At 33.8% G+C, this 14,294-nt stretch overlaps 2 protein-coding genes across 3 annotated transcripts; one reads left to right on the top strand and one right to left on the bottom strand.

Annotated features, from left to right (window-relative positions):
- The first annotated feature begins 3,483 nt into the window (after positions 1-3,483).
- Positions 3,484-7,534, top strand: Pex5 (peroxisomal biogenesis factor 5). 2 transcript variants are annotated; one of them, XM_018445906.1, is made up of 10 exons: positions 3,484-3,675; positions 4,352-4,716; positions 4,858-4,977; positions 5,119-5,235; positions 5,314-5,734; positions 5,823-6,366; positions 6,424-6,592; positions 6,662-6,819; positions 6,905-7,072; positions 7,238-7,534. In XM_018445906.1, the coding sequence occupies exons 2-10, from the start codon at positions 4,375-4,377 to the stop codon at positions 7,275-7,277; spliced, it is 2,079 nt and encodes a 692-aa protein (XP_018301408.1). In that variant the 5' UTR covers positions 3,484-3,675; positions 4,352-4,374; the 3' UTR covers positions 7,278-7,534. The 2 variants fall into 2 exon arrangements, with proteins under 2 accessions (XP_018301408.1, XP_018301409.1); XM_018445907.1 differs by lacking the exons at positions 4,858-4,977; positions 5,119-5,235 and having other exon boundaries at positions 7,238-7,318.
- Positions 7,535-8,721: 1,187 nt separating this feature from the next.
- Positions 8,722-13,690, bottom strand: LOC108721378 (Hermansky-Pudlak syndrome 3 protein). Its single transcript, XM_018445905.1, has 4 exons — positions 13,054-13,690; positions 9,657-12,907; positions 9,452-9,566; positions 8,722-9,361 (listed from the first exon to the last, which is right to left on the bottom strand). Exons 2-4 carry the CDS (start codon positions 12,879-12,881, stop codon positions 9,180-9,182), a joined length of 3,522 nt encoding a protein of 1,173 aa, XP_018301407.1. The 5' UTR covers positions 12,882-12,907; positions 13,054-13,690; the 3' UTR covers positions 8,722-9,179.
- Between the last annotated feature and the right edge of the window lie 604 nt (positions 13,691-14,294).

Genomic DNA, 14,294 nt, shown 5'->3' with positions numbered 1-14,294 from the left:
TGTGTGGTTTCAGCTTCATTTCATAAAAATTGTAATCATTAATATGTTCCGATATAAATTATGCTAGTTTTCTAATAAACGTAATAAGTGTAGACTGCGTATTCCCCTATCTTAATTGATCTTAGCATGTGCAATCGGTTAGAAAAAGAACGCAATTAAAGCTTATCAGTATCTCTCTTTAATTCGCTTTGAGTGGGAAGCACAATAAAGGAGGCAATAAAAAAAGCAATTTAATTAATTTTTGTGTGATTATCCCCATTACTAATATTTGAGAGAGAAAGAGAGAGAGCAATATGTACCTAACTACCTCTCTCTTTCTAAACTATATAACAACTTATTGTCAGTAAGAATACACAATCTAAATATACTTATTACGTCAACGTTTATAACATTCTTATCTGATAAGTACATAAAAAAAGAATGACATGATAGTTTTATATAACTAGAATGTAATAATTATTCTCGCATGTTTATAAATATATAGTGTTAGAGCACATATACACAATTATATAACAGTTTACTACGTTGATCTGATGTGTATTTTTAATTAATTTATGTTTACATGCATTGCTTACATGCAATTTAAGAAATCAACCATCTATCTTACAACATCATCTACCCCCGAGAAAAAATGTTTCATATACAATTATATATAATTGTATAAAATTATATATAATTATATATAAAATTGACATATTTTATAAATAATTATACTTCTATTGACAGTGATTGCATTATTTTGGAATGGCATAAATTTTAGACATGATTTAAAGTTTTATATATATATACGAGTATATATATCTACAAAATTATAAAATTTTTCTTAAATATCAATAAATACAAGTAATTATAACGATTAGCGAATGCAAAAATATAAAATCTAATATATCAAATTATAATGAAAGACTTATAATGCCTAAATTCTAAAATTCAAGAATTTACAAGTGTTTATATCTTTGTAGGTAGCTTCTTGCTAGTAAGAATTAAGATTTCTCGTAAGATTTACGAGAAGTCGTTAGATATTTACGAATAATCGTACATGCGCATGTACCATGGTACATACGCATAAAATTAGAACATCGGTCATAAGTTTTTATAAACCTTACGAGAGCAAATTACGAGGAGCCTTATGATTCTGCTTAGAATGAATCCATTAGTTTCAAAAAGCGTGCTGATAATATACATAGTTATTAATTTCAGTAATTGTAGAATACTTGCTTACTCATATTATTAGATAATAAGGAAAACAATTTTTTCCTTTGAGAAGATTTTGCTTTATATCAGACAACATCTGCTTTTAATTACAAAAATTACTATTAATTATATCTGTTATGCCAGTAATCGCACAATCATCATACATTTAAAGGGATTCTAAAGCCGTCTGTATTACTAAATCGTAATTTTTATATAACAGATACTTTTTTCTCTTTCACAGATTTGAAAATCCTTTTCCAGGATTAAACTTTACACATTTATACGTATTTGTGAGGTGGAATTTATGTCGAGAATGATAAAAAATTTGTCTTAAGATTTTAATTTCGAAATTTTTTATCGTTCTCGGCATAAATTCCACCTCACAAATACGTGTAAATGTGTATACTTTAATCCTGGAAAAGGATTTTCGAATCTGTAAAAAAGAAAAAAAGTATTTGTTATACGAAAATTACGATTTAATCGGTAATACAGACGGCTTTAGGATCCCCCTAACACGATTGTCAACTTTTAATTCAATTTTCCAAAAAATATTATTTCTCATTATCTACCCGGGAAAAAATATTTTATATAAAATTATGTATATAACATTTTTTTCCAAGTAATCAATTCAAATTTCTTCTCAAACAAAATACAAATTTTAATTTTAATGGAAAATAATAAAAAGTAATAACGTATAAAAATATTTATACATATAATATATAATATAAAACATAATATACCATAATTTGTGTGAATATCTTTATATGACGTGCGTTTCAAACTACTACTCGAATAATGATAAAGATCTTTACCATTAATGTTCCATATTTACCGACGATTAATATTTACCGACATATCCTCGATAGGTAACCATATATTTCCCAGTTACCATCTACATTTGCTTTGACCAGCTTTGACTCGATAGATCCTACTTTTCACCGTACTGGTCGCAAGAGTGTTGGCATACTTACGTTCGGTTTGATCACACATTTTAAAATTTTGGTGAATTCAATCACTCGCATTACACTGGATCAGTGCATATTATTTATTAAAGGTTGTTTTGTATAAAATATCTCAATGCAGTGATACAATATAATCAACTTCGACAATTAATAAAATGATACATGTATATTTTGTTAAATAACGTGATAATATCATTAATAGATAGTTAATCTCTCGTTAAAAATATTTATATATTTTTACATTTAACTTTGCTAATTTCATGTACAACAATTTAACTTTTAGTATGCATTAATCTAGTGTGGAGCAAGTAACCGAATTCGTTATTAATTCTATCTTTATCGTTTATCGCGTACATATGGAAAAAAGATCATAAAATGAAGCTGATAGCGCGTGAGCAGTCAAACGAACGCAGCCATGAAGCCTGTTCTTTTTAGCTAAACTTTTGCACCAGTTCAGCTCTCTTCTTTTTCTCTCCAGGAGAAAAGAAGAAGAAGAAAGATAAACTAGCGCAAAAGTCAGCTAAAAAGAATAGGCCTTTGATATGAATTTTTAGCGCGCCAACACAATTCGTCAAAAACGTACATGGACGACAATCATCGACAACACATCCAATTTTATAGATCATATATATGTACCTGGTAATAGCTAAGCTTTCATCGTGCTGTAGATGCACCTGGTCGAGAAATTGACGAGAATAATGTGTAGAGAATAATCCAGATTCCCAGTCCACCAGAAACTGCGACTCCGAGATCCTCGCCATTAGTATTATTAGCACACGCGCAATCGCAATCAATGTTTTATACGTCACGACGATCGAACGACGTTTTACAAGACACTCGCGATCACTTTCCGCGTCCACGAGCCCTTTTTCGGGCATTAATTACCACGAGAAATACGAAACTGTCCTCCCGCTTCCGACGCGTCCCGCAACCGAATAACAAGTTCGAGAATCGCAATATCGCAGTTCAAAATTTCGATAATCGAAGGAATCAAACATGGCCGAAGCAGCGAGCCAATCAGCGTCCGGCAGCTCCGATCGTCACTTCGTCACTCGCCGCGCCGCGGGTGCACTTCTCGAAGTGCAGAAAGCGCAGAAAAATTATGGAAATAACGGATGAAATAAATAACGTATAGCTCCCGAGTTCGTTATTAAAGCAGATTAATATATTTTTCTAATTAGCGTCCTATCGGAAAAGGGAGAGATGTATGTTTTCCGTTTTATTCAAGTTTCTCTCTCTCTCTCTCTCTCTCTCTCTCTCTCTCCTCCGGTGGCTTTACATTTCTCTTTCTTTCTCTCTCTCTCTCTCTCTCTCCTACTCACCGATCTACTGCGCGCGTTCGATCGCGGCGAGAGTCTAGCCCTCACTCTTCATACTTTTCCCCTTCTCCACTTGTTCCGGTACAAAGTCTCGATCGCCGAAATCTTGCTGTTCTGTAATGTCCTAAAAGAGAACGTCACGGTAACGCAGAGTGTCACAACAAGAACGGAACGGACGAAAGCGACGAGGAAATATCGAGGTGATCCCGTTGATCGTTGTTCCTACGCGATTTGCGAGCAAGACGGCACCGACAGAATTGGCTGACTAACGTCAAACTTCACGCGATGAGCATTGCTTTTTTGACGATCGTGCGCCAACTTCGGACACTGAGCGCTCAATCACGGCTGTCTTCTTGTCCTTCTTGTCTTTGAACGATTTGTTCCACATAACACGGGATTAAAACCTTTGCGATTGCCCATCTATGTTTTGTACTTATGATATATTGACTTCTGTTTACATCTTTCTATGACTTTGCATTAAATTTTGTGCACATAAAATATTTATCTCTTTGATTCACTAGATAAAACACTACGTTTCATGTGTCCAATGTTTCTTGCGTTTTACTACTTTTTATCTTTTGCCTTTTTGCCTTTTATTCTGTTTCTTCGTTTTCTATTGTCCAAGATAAAAGCGAATTTCGAAAGAGACAAGAAATGATGTAATAAGAAATATGATTGTCATTGAAACTGTTGTAAAGAGAGAATGTGACAAGAGATAAAAAGCAACAAGCACATTGTAGAGTAGGCTCAAGTGTCTACTGTTGAACAAACATATATATATATACATATATATACTTAATATTTAATGTAGATAATATAACAGATATCTATATAAAAGTATATAAGAAAATAAAATAGCAATTTTTTCCAATACAGGAATCCAATAACAATATAAAACGATGGCATTTCGTGAATTAGTGGAAGGAGACTGTGGAGGTTCTAGCTCCCTGATACGTCTAGCATCGCATTATGTGCGAGATCATGGCTTCAAGGAAGAAGGAATTCATCGGCCGTTTAGTTCGTCGGAAGCTTTCCAAACACCGGACGCAGATCAATTGGTCCAACAATTCTTAGAGGAACCTGCCTGCCCACAGACGTTTCGAATGGATAATCTGTTACAGGAAATGAGGGAAATAGATCAGAGTATTCATCCCCCAAAAACTGGACCTGAGATCATAAGGGAATTAAAGAATGACTTGGACAGAGCTATGGGACCTTACTTTACATCTAAATCTCTAGACGTAATTTTATTAAATTTATTTCTATACAATTCTACTTATTTCTAGCATTGTAAAATATTTCATTATTGCAAATTAATTATCCTATAATTCTTGGAGAAATCTGATTGCCTGCAGATGTTTTGAATGAATAATCTATTACAGGAAATGAGGGAAATAGATCAGAGTATTCATCCTCCAAAAACTGGACCTGAGATCTTAAGGGAATTAACGAATGACTTGGACAAAGCTCGGGGACCTCACCTTACATCTGAATCTCTAGACGTAATTTTATTAAATTTATTTCTATACAATTCTACTTATTTCTAGCATTGTAAAATATTTCATTATTGCAAATTAATTATCCTACAATTCTTGGAGAAATCTGATTGCCTGCAAATGTTTCGAATGATTAATCTATTACAGAAACTAAGGAAAATCGATCAGAATATTCATTCAGAAATTGGACTTGAGTGCGTAATGGAATTACAGAATGATTTGAATGCTTGGGGAAATCCTTATCTTGCAACTAAATCTCTAAATGTAATTTTATTTTATTTGTCTCTATAAAATTGTACTTATTTCTAGCATTACAAGATAATTATTGCAAGTGAATTATAGGAACTTCATACAGACGATATATGGAATACATCTATTTTACCCGTTCAAGATGAAGGCACGAATTACGAGATAAATGAATTTGGTCTAGATCCAAAATGGGCAGAAGATTTTCTGGAATATAAGACGGATGTTGTACAGGACATTATTAATAAAAATGATATTGCTCAAATTAACGAAGATGAAGAACCAAACTTGGCATATTCAAGGTTTATGAAATTTATGGAACGAGAAGGTGATATTCCTATAGAAAGCAATCAAACAGCAATCAACTTGAATGGTACAAGCGAGGAATGGATAGAACAATTTATAGAAAATGATGCAGCTAATCTCAATGACAATACAGTTTTGAATAAAGTAGAAGAAGAATTAGAATTTGCGGGTACATGGATAGACGAATTTGTAAAGGAAAATCCTGTTGCAGGTAATATTTTAATTTCTTTTTTTGAAACTAAACATGTGTGTCTTTAGTTACAATGACTCTGTTAGTATAAGAATAATTAACATTTTAGCAGACAATATGGAGTCATTGTGGAAGCGATTTCAAGAAGAATGGGATAAGATCTCTACAGATGGAAACTCCTATACGCATCCGTGGGTATCTGAATTCGACACATATTATGATCCATTTAATAAGGAATATGATTTCTCTGAGACAAATCCTATGAAAGATTTGCCAAATACTTTGGCAGAAGGCAAGAGACGACTAGAGGCGGGTGATTTACCAAGTGCTGTACTATGTTTTGAAGCTGCAGCCCAACAGGATGAAAATAACGTTGAAGCTTGGCTACTCCTTGGCAAGACACAAGCTGAGAATGAGCAGGATCCTTTGGCCATCTCTGCTTTAAATCGTTGTCTATGTTTGGATCCATCGAACAGTGTTGCTCTCATGACATTAGCAGCTGCTTATGCAAACGAGTCTTATCAAAAGCAAGCCTGTCTAACACTAAAGGAATGGTTACTAAAGAATGAAAAATACAAACATCTTGCCGGTTCAGAATCTAATGTTAAAAAAGATGAACATCCGAATTTCAGTGTGTCTACCTTATTATATGAGTAAGTCAAAAGTCATTTTAATATTAAAAAATTTTTTTACATTTTATTTCATTGTAGCAAAATATATGATGAAGTCAAAGATCTATATATTGAAGCCGCGAGAATGAATCCTCGAGATGAAATTGATGCGGACGTACAGTGTGGATTAGGTATATTGTTTAATTTATCGAATGATTACAACAAAGCTGTGGATTGTTTCCAAACAGCGTTGCATGTGCGTCCTGATGTAAGTAAAATTTATTTCTGTTGTGATAAATGAAACTAATATGCATATTTAAATGTATATTCCCGAAAGGATTCCAGATTGTGGAATAGATTGGGAGCTACCCTAGCTAATGGTCAACGATCAGAAGAAGCTGTAAACGCGTACCATCGTGCCTTAGAATTATCACCTGGATTTATTAGAGCACGTTACAATCTCGGCATATCTTGTGTTAATCTTGCAGCGTATCAGTAAATATAGACATAATTCTCAAGTTACAAAAAATAATAATATATCAATGAAATTATTATATTAAGACTACATATTATGTTAAAGGGAAGCAGGTGAGCATCTTTTGACAGCATTAAATCAACAAGCTGCTGGAAGAGGTCCACAAGCTAATAGTATACCTCCTAAAGCAATGTCGAATACAATATGGTCAACGTTAAGATTAGTTATATCATTGATGCGTAAATATGATTTGATGGAAGCCGTAGAAAACAGGTAACATTTTACAGAAAAGAATTCTTTGTTCAATTTTGCTTTGCATGTAAATATGAGCGATTATTTATATTTTTCTTTCAATACTATTTTACACAATATTTTATAGCTAATATAAAAACGCTTTATAACAGTTATTCTATTTAAAATACCCGTATATTCTTCTAGAGATTTACCAAGACTAAACAAGGAATTTGGAATAATGTAAATGGGCGCAAATGTATGCTATCAGGGTTTATAATGGTTCATATGGACTATTTAGGAATACATTTGGAATTCCATAGATAATCAACAAATAATAGAATGTCTTCGATATACTCTAGCATTAACTAAGTTCTAAGATATTCTAATTAAACACAAAAATGTACATACAAATAGATGACATTTAAGATATTGTTGAGTTATTGCATTTTTATATGTACTGGCTCTCTTTAACTTTGATATTCTGTATATACATATAAGAAATATAAAACTGGGACAAATAATTCATTTATTGTTGCCGTCAAATACGATTTATGATTATGAATAACAATTGAATAATATTTCAGGGTAATCTATTATACTAGCTGACTTATCAATATCTTACATTTCTAATATCTATTTTTGTTTTTTATAAAAAGTAAGTGTAAGTGTATATTTTAAATTGACTTTTATTGAAGATATTCCAATTGCTCAAATTTAAATCTTGCTATTCTATTCCAATTTTAAAATCTAATTTTAAACTCTTGATTTTGTCACTTATGTAAAATTGTTATTTAAATGTTATGTACACTCATGGACTGAAAAGTTGCAACACTTCTTATTTAATGGATTAATTTCGAAATGCAGCCTCACCAAGTGATTGATTCTTATGGGTCAAGTGATGAATAGGCTGCATTCTGAAACCCATCGAAAAGAAAGTGTTGGATGCTTTTAGTCCATGAGTGTACATACTGAAACTATATTTTATGAATTATTATTACAACGTTAATAAAGAATGTAGAATTTTATATTTTTTAAAAATAAAAAATAATAGTAAAATTAAGACTGATGAGAATCAGCGCGGAAATGGATGCGCACAAATATTAATTCATATATAGTAGTTCATAATAAATGTCAGCTTTATTACGAATTCTTGGATTACTCTCTCTCAAGAATTAGCCTTAATTTTACTGTTATTTTTTATTTTAAAGATTGAGAGTCTGATTTAAATTATTTATAACTTTTTATATTTCTTTCTTTTATTAATTCTAATAGTGATTATTGATTACTTTGTCAGGAATAAAAATCATGGATAAGATAAAAAAGCAATTGTGAGAGGTTATTATGTATTTATTTTTTATGGTGAATTATAAATATTAATCATTCTAACATAATTAGATTTATAATAAAGAGAAATCATTGCTAAAGGCACATCAAAGTTACATGTTTTGTAACACTCAAAAATTGATTACGTAAAACTACTCGTTAGTATCAACAGATTTGATAAAAACTATTTTAGTAAAATTCATTTCACTAAAGACATACCTTCTGTTCCAGAGCAGAACGAATTCGATTGATAATTAACTCTGAAAAATCTTGGTACGATCCATATAGAGCATTCAAATATTTCTATAATTATTTGTAAACACAGTCATGAATTAATTATAAATATTTTTGTATGAATATAATGCACTCCAAATTTCTAATTTTCGTATACATTCGTTATTTTACATAAAGCTTTATGTATTAAGTATTACATCACCTTCGCTCTGGGACAGATTTTACATTTTTAGTTATAATATAATATATCTATATAGAACGATTCAACAGTTAATTATAGATGAATTCTATTTATAATATCTCTTCGAATTTCATTTAATAATTGATGAAAGTTACTAATTGTTAAAAATGCGTGCATCGGCACAACTATTAACTAACGAACATCAGTTTACATGACTGTATTAATCAGGAACATATGTGAAATGTTTGTAGAAATGGTTAATCTGCGAGTATAAGTGCACACAAAGTAATCTTCCGCAATATCATTGTTAAAACGTGATATATCGGAATTTATATTCGTAATTCCTTAGTATTATCACTTCCTTGTCTAGAAATTAGCTAATAAATGATATTTAATGGAACCCTATGTTCACAACTTTAGAGTTGTCAAAAGTTGTTGTCCGGTTTCCATTATCAACGATTTTACATGATCCGCATGCATAATTTGATTACACATTTCAGTGCATCTTTGAAATGCTGCCATGTCATCTCTCGGCAATATGCGATGTAGACTTTTCATAGGCAATGCATGCGGCAAATAATTCAGGATTTCTATAAATTCAGAAAAAATATTCGTATTATATACTATCTATTGCATATTCTGTACAGAGTATTGTTTTGTTTATATTATGTTCGACTTACCTTTCATAATTTGTGTATACAAGAGTTGTAGCTCCTGTTCCGTCGTTGAAGTGGCAATTTTGTCCCGCGTTAATTCAATAAGAAACTTCCATTCAGTATCTTTCGTATATTTATCCTGAAACATGGTAAAAAGGCATTAAGTTACCTTATAGCAAAATGTTTAGATAAAAATTCGATATCTCATGTTACTGTATGTTAAAAATACCTTCGCATATTGTACTACAGCTTGTGGACAGCTATTCATTAGAATTATCGTTACTTCTTCCGTATTTTGGATGCATAATGTTTTGAGAGATAAATTTCCGTCAATATTTTGCGTTTCGAGAAACTGCTTGACCTCGTGCAAACATTCAATCGGTAGAAATTCGCATGACAATACGGATTGCAACTTAAACAATTCCTTAGGTATAGTCTTTTCGTTTTCAGATGCGTTGTTAAAATTCGTTATAGCCTTAAAATCGTTCATGCTTAAAATTTTTTGGTAATCTTTGGCGTACGGTGGCATTTTGTTCAAATAACTCTGTCGATATTTTGCGAACATGAAGTATTCTTTATCATTTTCTTCCCGATCCTCTTTAGGATCCGTTTTATATACTTTTGTTTGAGTTAATTTGCCTAAATATGATCGCACTAATAGTTTGAATGCCTCAATGAGAGCAAAGTCTGATCGTATCTGATTTTTATTTACAGTTGGCCATTCCATCATGAATTTCGAACTGAAATAATTATGTAAATACTTCTCGAGAAAAACTTGCAAGGTGGCGGCTGCGTTGTGCCCGTCTCTTCCAACTCGCGATGGCAAATACTCCAGGAACACCTGTATGATTTGATGCAATGACAACGTACCTTCTTCTTCTATTATCTGTATCAGAATGTCGGCGAAAGTAGTATTCTTTATGAGCATCAAGGTACTAGCAAAATCTGAGAAAGTAACAATCATGGGTCTCCTCTTTTTTATTGCGGCTACATCGAATAGCAGTTCCCAGCGTTCTAAAACAATCTGCTTGATACATCGCACTGAAACTGGTTCCAGCACCTTCTCCGCTTGTTCTTGTTTGTCTGCTTGGATATATAAGAGCGCCAAGGCGAGTTGAACAATATCGCTGGTTTCATGTGTTAGCAGAAGATTTATCAATTTCTCGGTAGCGTACTCCCTTAGTACAGAACTGCCGAAGATCAATTTCAACAAATCCTCTTTCTCCAGTTTACAGATGATTTCTATTATATTTTGACCTTGGAAAAGCGCGTCCGCCTCGGATCCGCTTTTCATTGTGAGAAGCGCATCCGTTAAGAATGTCAAGAGTCCTGGTGCGTCCTGACAGCATTTCCTGGATAATACTTCCGAAGGCTTTAACCCAGACATTTTGTAGTAAGAAATACATAAATCCCAATCCGATTCATTCTCCGATCGTATATAGTAATCCGCGAGCAACGCGCACGATTGATTGTAAAGATTTTTTAACTTGAGATCGTTCTTGTGTGTCGTATCGTCGGATTCCTCGTTATTCACATTGTAGAAAACATCCTTTGCTAAGCGTATCAAAGCGTGTGCTTCTCCCAGCAAATGTCGATAAGTGCTTGGACTAGAGGATTTGTGATTCTTTGCTGCATTCAATATATCGAAATATACGTTCTCAAATTTAGGTAAGTTCAAAGAGTACATGGTCCATGAATTGTCGGCTTTAGCCAGCAGAATTATATAACTTCTCGTATGCAATAATTTCTGTATTCCTATGAATGGTCTTAAACCAATCAGACTTATCGGTTCGATGATACTGGGACAAGTCGCTCTCATACCATCTGTACTATTTGACAATTTCGCGATATGATGAGAAAGACGCAATGTGTAGGACTCGAGACCAGCCTCGGTCAATGCATGAAGTACTGTGTGCTCCAGCGTCACATGATGAACAGGTGCAGTGAATGGATAAGTGGTCAGGCACGTCGTATCCACAGAACTGCTGCTTGCCGCGGCGAAGTGATATAGATATCCTTCCTGCGTAGTACAAACGAAGCAACTTACACCTTGCAAGTATCTGTACTTGTCAGATCGTAACATAGATTTCTTCACACCAGTGATGTTACATTCCTTCTTCATGTACAACGGCTTCAACACCATGCATTTGAAGATTTCTAGAATTCCATTTACCTTGGCATTATTATTTCCAACATTGATTTTTAGACATAATAAATTTTTTATCATATAATTTTCAGACCATCCTACATCAGGTGAGGTTGTTTTGATAAAAATTCTTATGTCCGCTGGATTTAATATAAAAGGACTGAAAGCATGACCTGGATCAGCTCTTTCTAAACTTATCAATGGCAGATTCACCGTCAATTGCTGTGAAGAGGGATCGATAATTCCTTGCGTAATTAGCCTTTGCATCTCATCTTTCTCATTGTATATTAGGTGTTCCCAATCTATGTAATTCTTATTATTACTTGCCTTTGTTTTGTTGAAATCGCCTGTTTCTGACTTATACCATGTACTTCCTTTTGTGCCCTTGTGTTTTTTATCCTTAGATTTTACATTGGATGTTACTGTCTCATTATTTTCAGGTGTCACATATTGACAATCTTGATCTATAGTTTTGTGCTTTATATTTGTTCCCTGCAGTAACGAATCGTCATTTCCAAGACTACTGCTATTTTCTACAAGAGATGAATCTGTGGATATGGATGTTTTGTCGACGGAAGAAGAAGTGGAAGTTAAAGAGCTAAGTTGGTCAATATCTTCATACATTGAGTTTGTAAGACGAAAAACGGATAAAGTTGTATTATCCATGATTGTTATAAAATCCTCTATGATTTCCATGCGCGTAGGTATGAATGTGAATCCTAATGACCATGGTCTAGGCTCGAAATCTATAAACTTTATCTTTGATACTTGTTGCGTCTCAATTTTGAACTCGTGCAGAATGGCACTGTTTCCCGAGGCTATGAGTAAGTTTCCAGTGCACTGGCAACAAGCAATCAATGTAGGCTGCACGCTCAGAGGTAACTCAATCATTTCTAAGCTGTTCAAGGGTCGATTTAAACTCGGCGTGACTCGACCGGCAATCCTGGCTCGCATTGGCTGACTCTGATCCTTCGCTATAGCCCAATTTACATAAATCCTTACAAAATTAGAAGTAGCTCTATTTGCATGATTATTGCTCGCAGTATCTCTGAGATATTTTGATTCCAGCGTCACGACATAATCTCCCTTAGTGCAATGTACCATTTGATTGATCATATCCACTGTGGGGAAAACAGTACGCAGTTTAACGTCCGAATTCATCAGCTCCCATACCTCCACGCAATGTGTGGGCAATGCCAGTAGGAGCATCTCCTGTCCCTGGCTGATTGCTGTGCACGTCGCAGTGGGCTCCTCGATTTGGGCAACATTCTGCCCTAGGAAATTGTGTACCGTTATCACGCGTACCATCTCTGCGCTCAGTTCTTATCGTTTATCTAAATGAATAGAATAGAAATTTATTACTTCAACTTCGTCTATCTAACTGTTAAAAGTATGTTCTTAGAAACAAATTGTTATATAAGTTAAAAATAATAAAATGAATAACTAGAGAGTCGGATACATACATTCTCCCTTTACATACCTAATTTATCTAGGACTCAACAACTTCCGGAATTGCACACAGGCATTATAATTACACTTCTATCTTCGTTGGAGTTTCTACTTCGTTGACAATTGATGTGTGAGCGTCGTAACGAATGAGCATTCGGTCGATGTTTGCTTAATAATGCCAATGGAATATGACTCAACGCATGGAGTTACGATTTGTGGAGGAGCAACGTGCTGCCAGGTATCTCGTTATGGAGCAACGGGCCGGTGAAGCCATGAGTATGTCTATTGGCATTCTGTCGTTTGTGAGTTAATCTCATGGAAATCACGATGTGACGCCACAAACACGGTGGAGGATTCACGAGAGATAGCAAATCGCATCAACAAGCACGATCACGCAGCGTATTCTCCTTGGCCGGCGTCACGCTCGGCGTCATGCTTGAGATGCGTTTCATTCGACGAAAATGATTATCTAACGCACAGTAGGAGGGAGAAAGAAAGAAAGAAAAGAATTGGTCTGTTTGACATTTCTCGGCAAATTGCGCTTGCGCGTGAAGAGCTCGACAGCGCAATACATGCTGATGCATGCATCCCCTGTACTGCGTTATGCGTATATTCTGATTTAAAAAGAAACAGATATATGGGATTAGATATTCGGAAGAAAGAGAGAAGAGATGAAAAGTAGAGTTTGACTGCAAAGGACAAGTTGGAGTACACCACGGTTGAAGTCAAACTGTGTCGACAATAAAATCTATATATCGATGGATAGTCGCCTTTTGACGTATACGCGACATGCGTACTGCAAGGATAGTTTCGGGTGAATGTACTCACAAGGGAGGCGTCCTGTATCTTATCCATTTTGATAGGCTTTGAATATGTTGCAAAAAATATTAGATTTATATTTTTTTATCTGCTTATCTCGAAATTTAAGAGTCGAAACAATCTCTCGAAAATAATGGATTTTTTTCATTTACATTTTCGAAAAATGTGAATACGTTATTAAGAGTATACTTAAACTTTAAAAAATCTAAACTTTTACTTACTACTTAAATTTTATAAACTTATTACTTAAAATTTACTTTTAAACTTTTGTATAAAACATTTTTTCATATATATCTCATAATTTCAAAAATATTCGCTGTAAATGAAAAAATGTTATTGTCAAGGGGTTGTTTCGACCTCTAGCCTTGAGATAAAAAGATAAAAAAATATAGATCTAATATTTTTTATTTTATAACATATTCCAAAGCCCATCCAAATCGATAAGGGATAGAT

Source organism: Mycetomoellerius zeteki, unplaced genomic scaffold, assembly GCF_001594055.1.
Source record: "Mycetomoellerius zeteki isolate Tzet28-1 unplaced genomic scaffold, Tzet1.0 scaffold168, whole genome shotgun sequence".
Taxonomy (NCBI): Eukaryota; Metazoa; Arthropoda; class Insecta; order Hymenoptera; family Formicidae; genus Mycetomoellerius; species Mycetomoellerius zeteki.
Note: the sequence above shows the minus strand (reverse complement) of the source record. Positions and strands in the feature narration are given on the sequence as shown.

What these genes read in the sequence shown, in the direction of transcription:
- LOC108721378 (XM_018445905.1), bottom strand. Translation starts at nt 12,881, where the DNA reads ATGGTACGCGTGATAACGGTACACAATTTCCTAGGGCAGAATGTTGCC. An exon ending in CTGTAGTACAATATGCGAAG is followed by an intron (nt 9,567 to 9,656) that starts GTATTTTTAACA and finishes ACCATGTTTCAG; the next exon opens with GATAAATATACGAAAGATAC. An exon ending in GTATACACAAATTATGAAAG is followed by an intron (nt 9,362 to 9,451) that starts GTAAGTCGAACA and finishes CTGAATTTATAG; the next exon opens with AAATCCTGAATTATTTGCCG.
- Pex5 (XM_018445906.1), top strand. Translation starts at nt 4,375, where the DNA reads ATGGCATTTCGTGAATTAGTGGAAGGAGACTGTGGAGGTTCTAGCTCC. An exon ending in GTGTCTACCTTATTATATGA is followed by an intron (nt 6,367 to 6,423) that starts GTAAGTCAAAAG and finishes ATTTCATTGTAG; the next exon opens with CAAAATATATGATGAAGTCA. An exon ending in ATGGAAGCCGTAGAAAACAG is followed by an intron (nt 7,073 to 7,237) that starts GTAACATTTTAC and finishes ATATTCTTCTAG; the next exon opens with AGATTTACCAAGACTAAACA.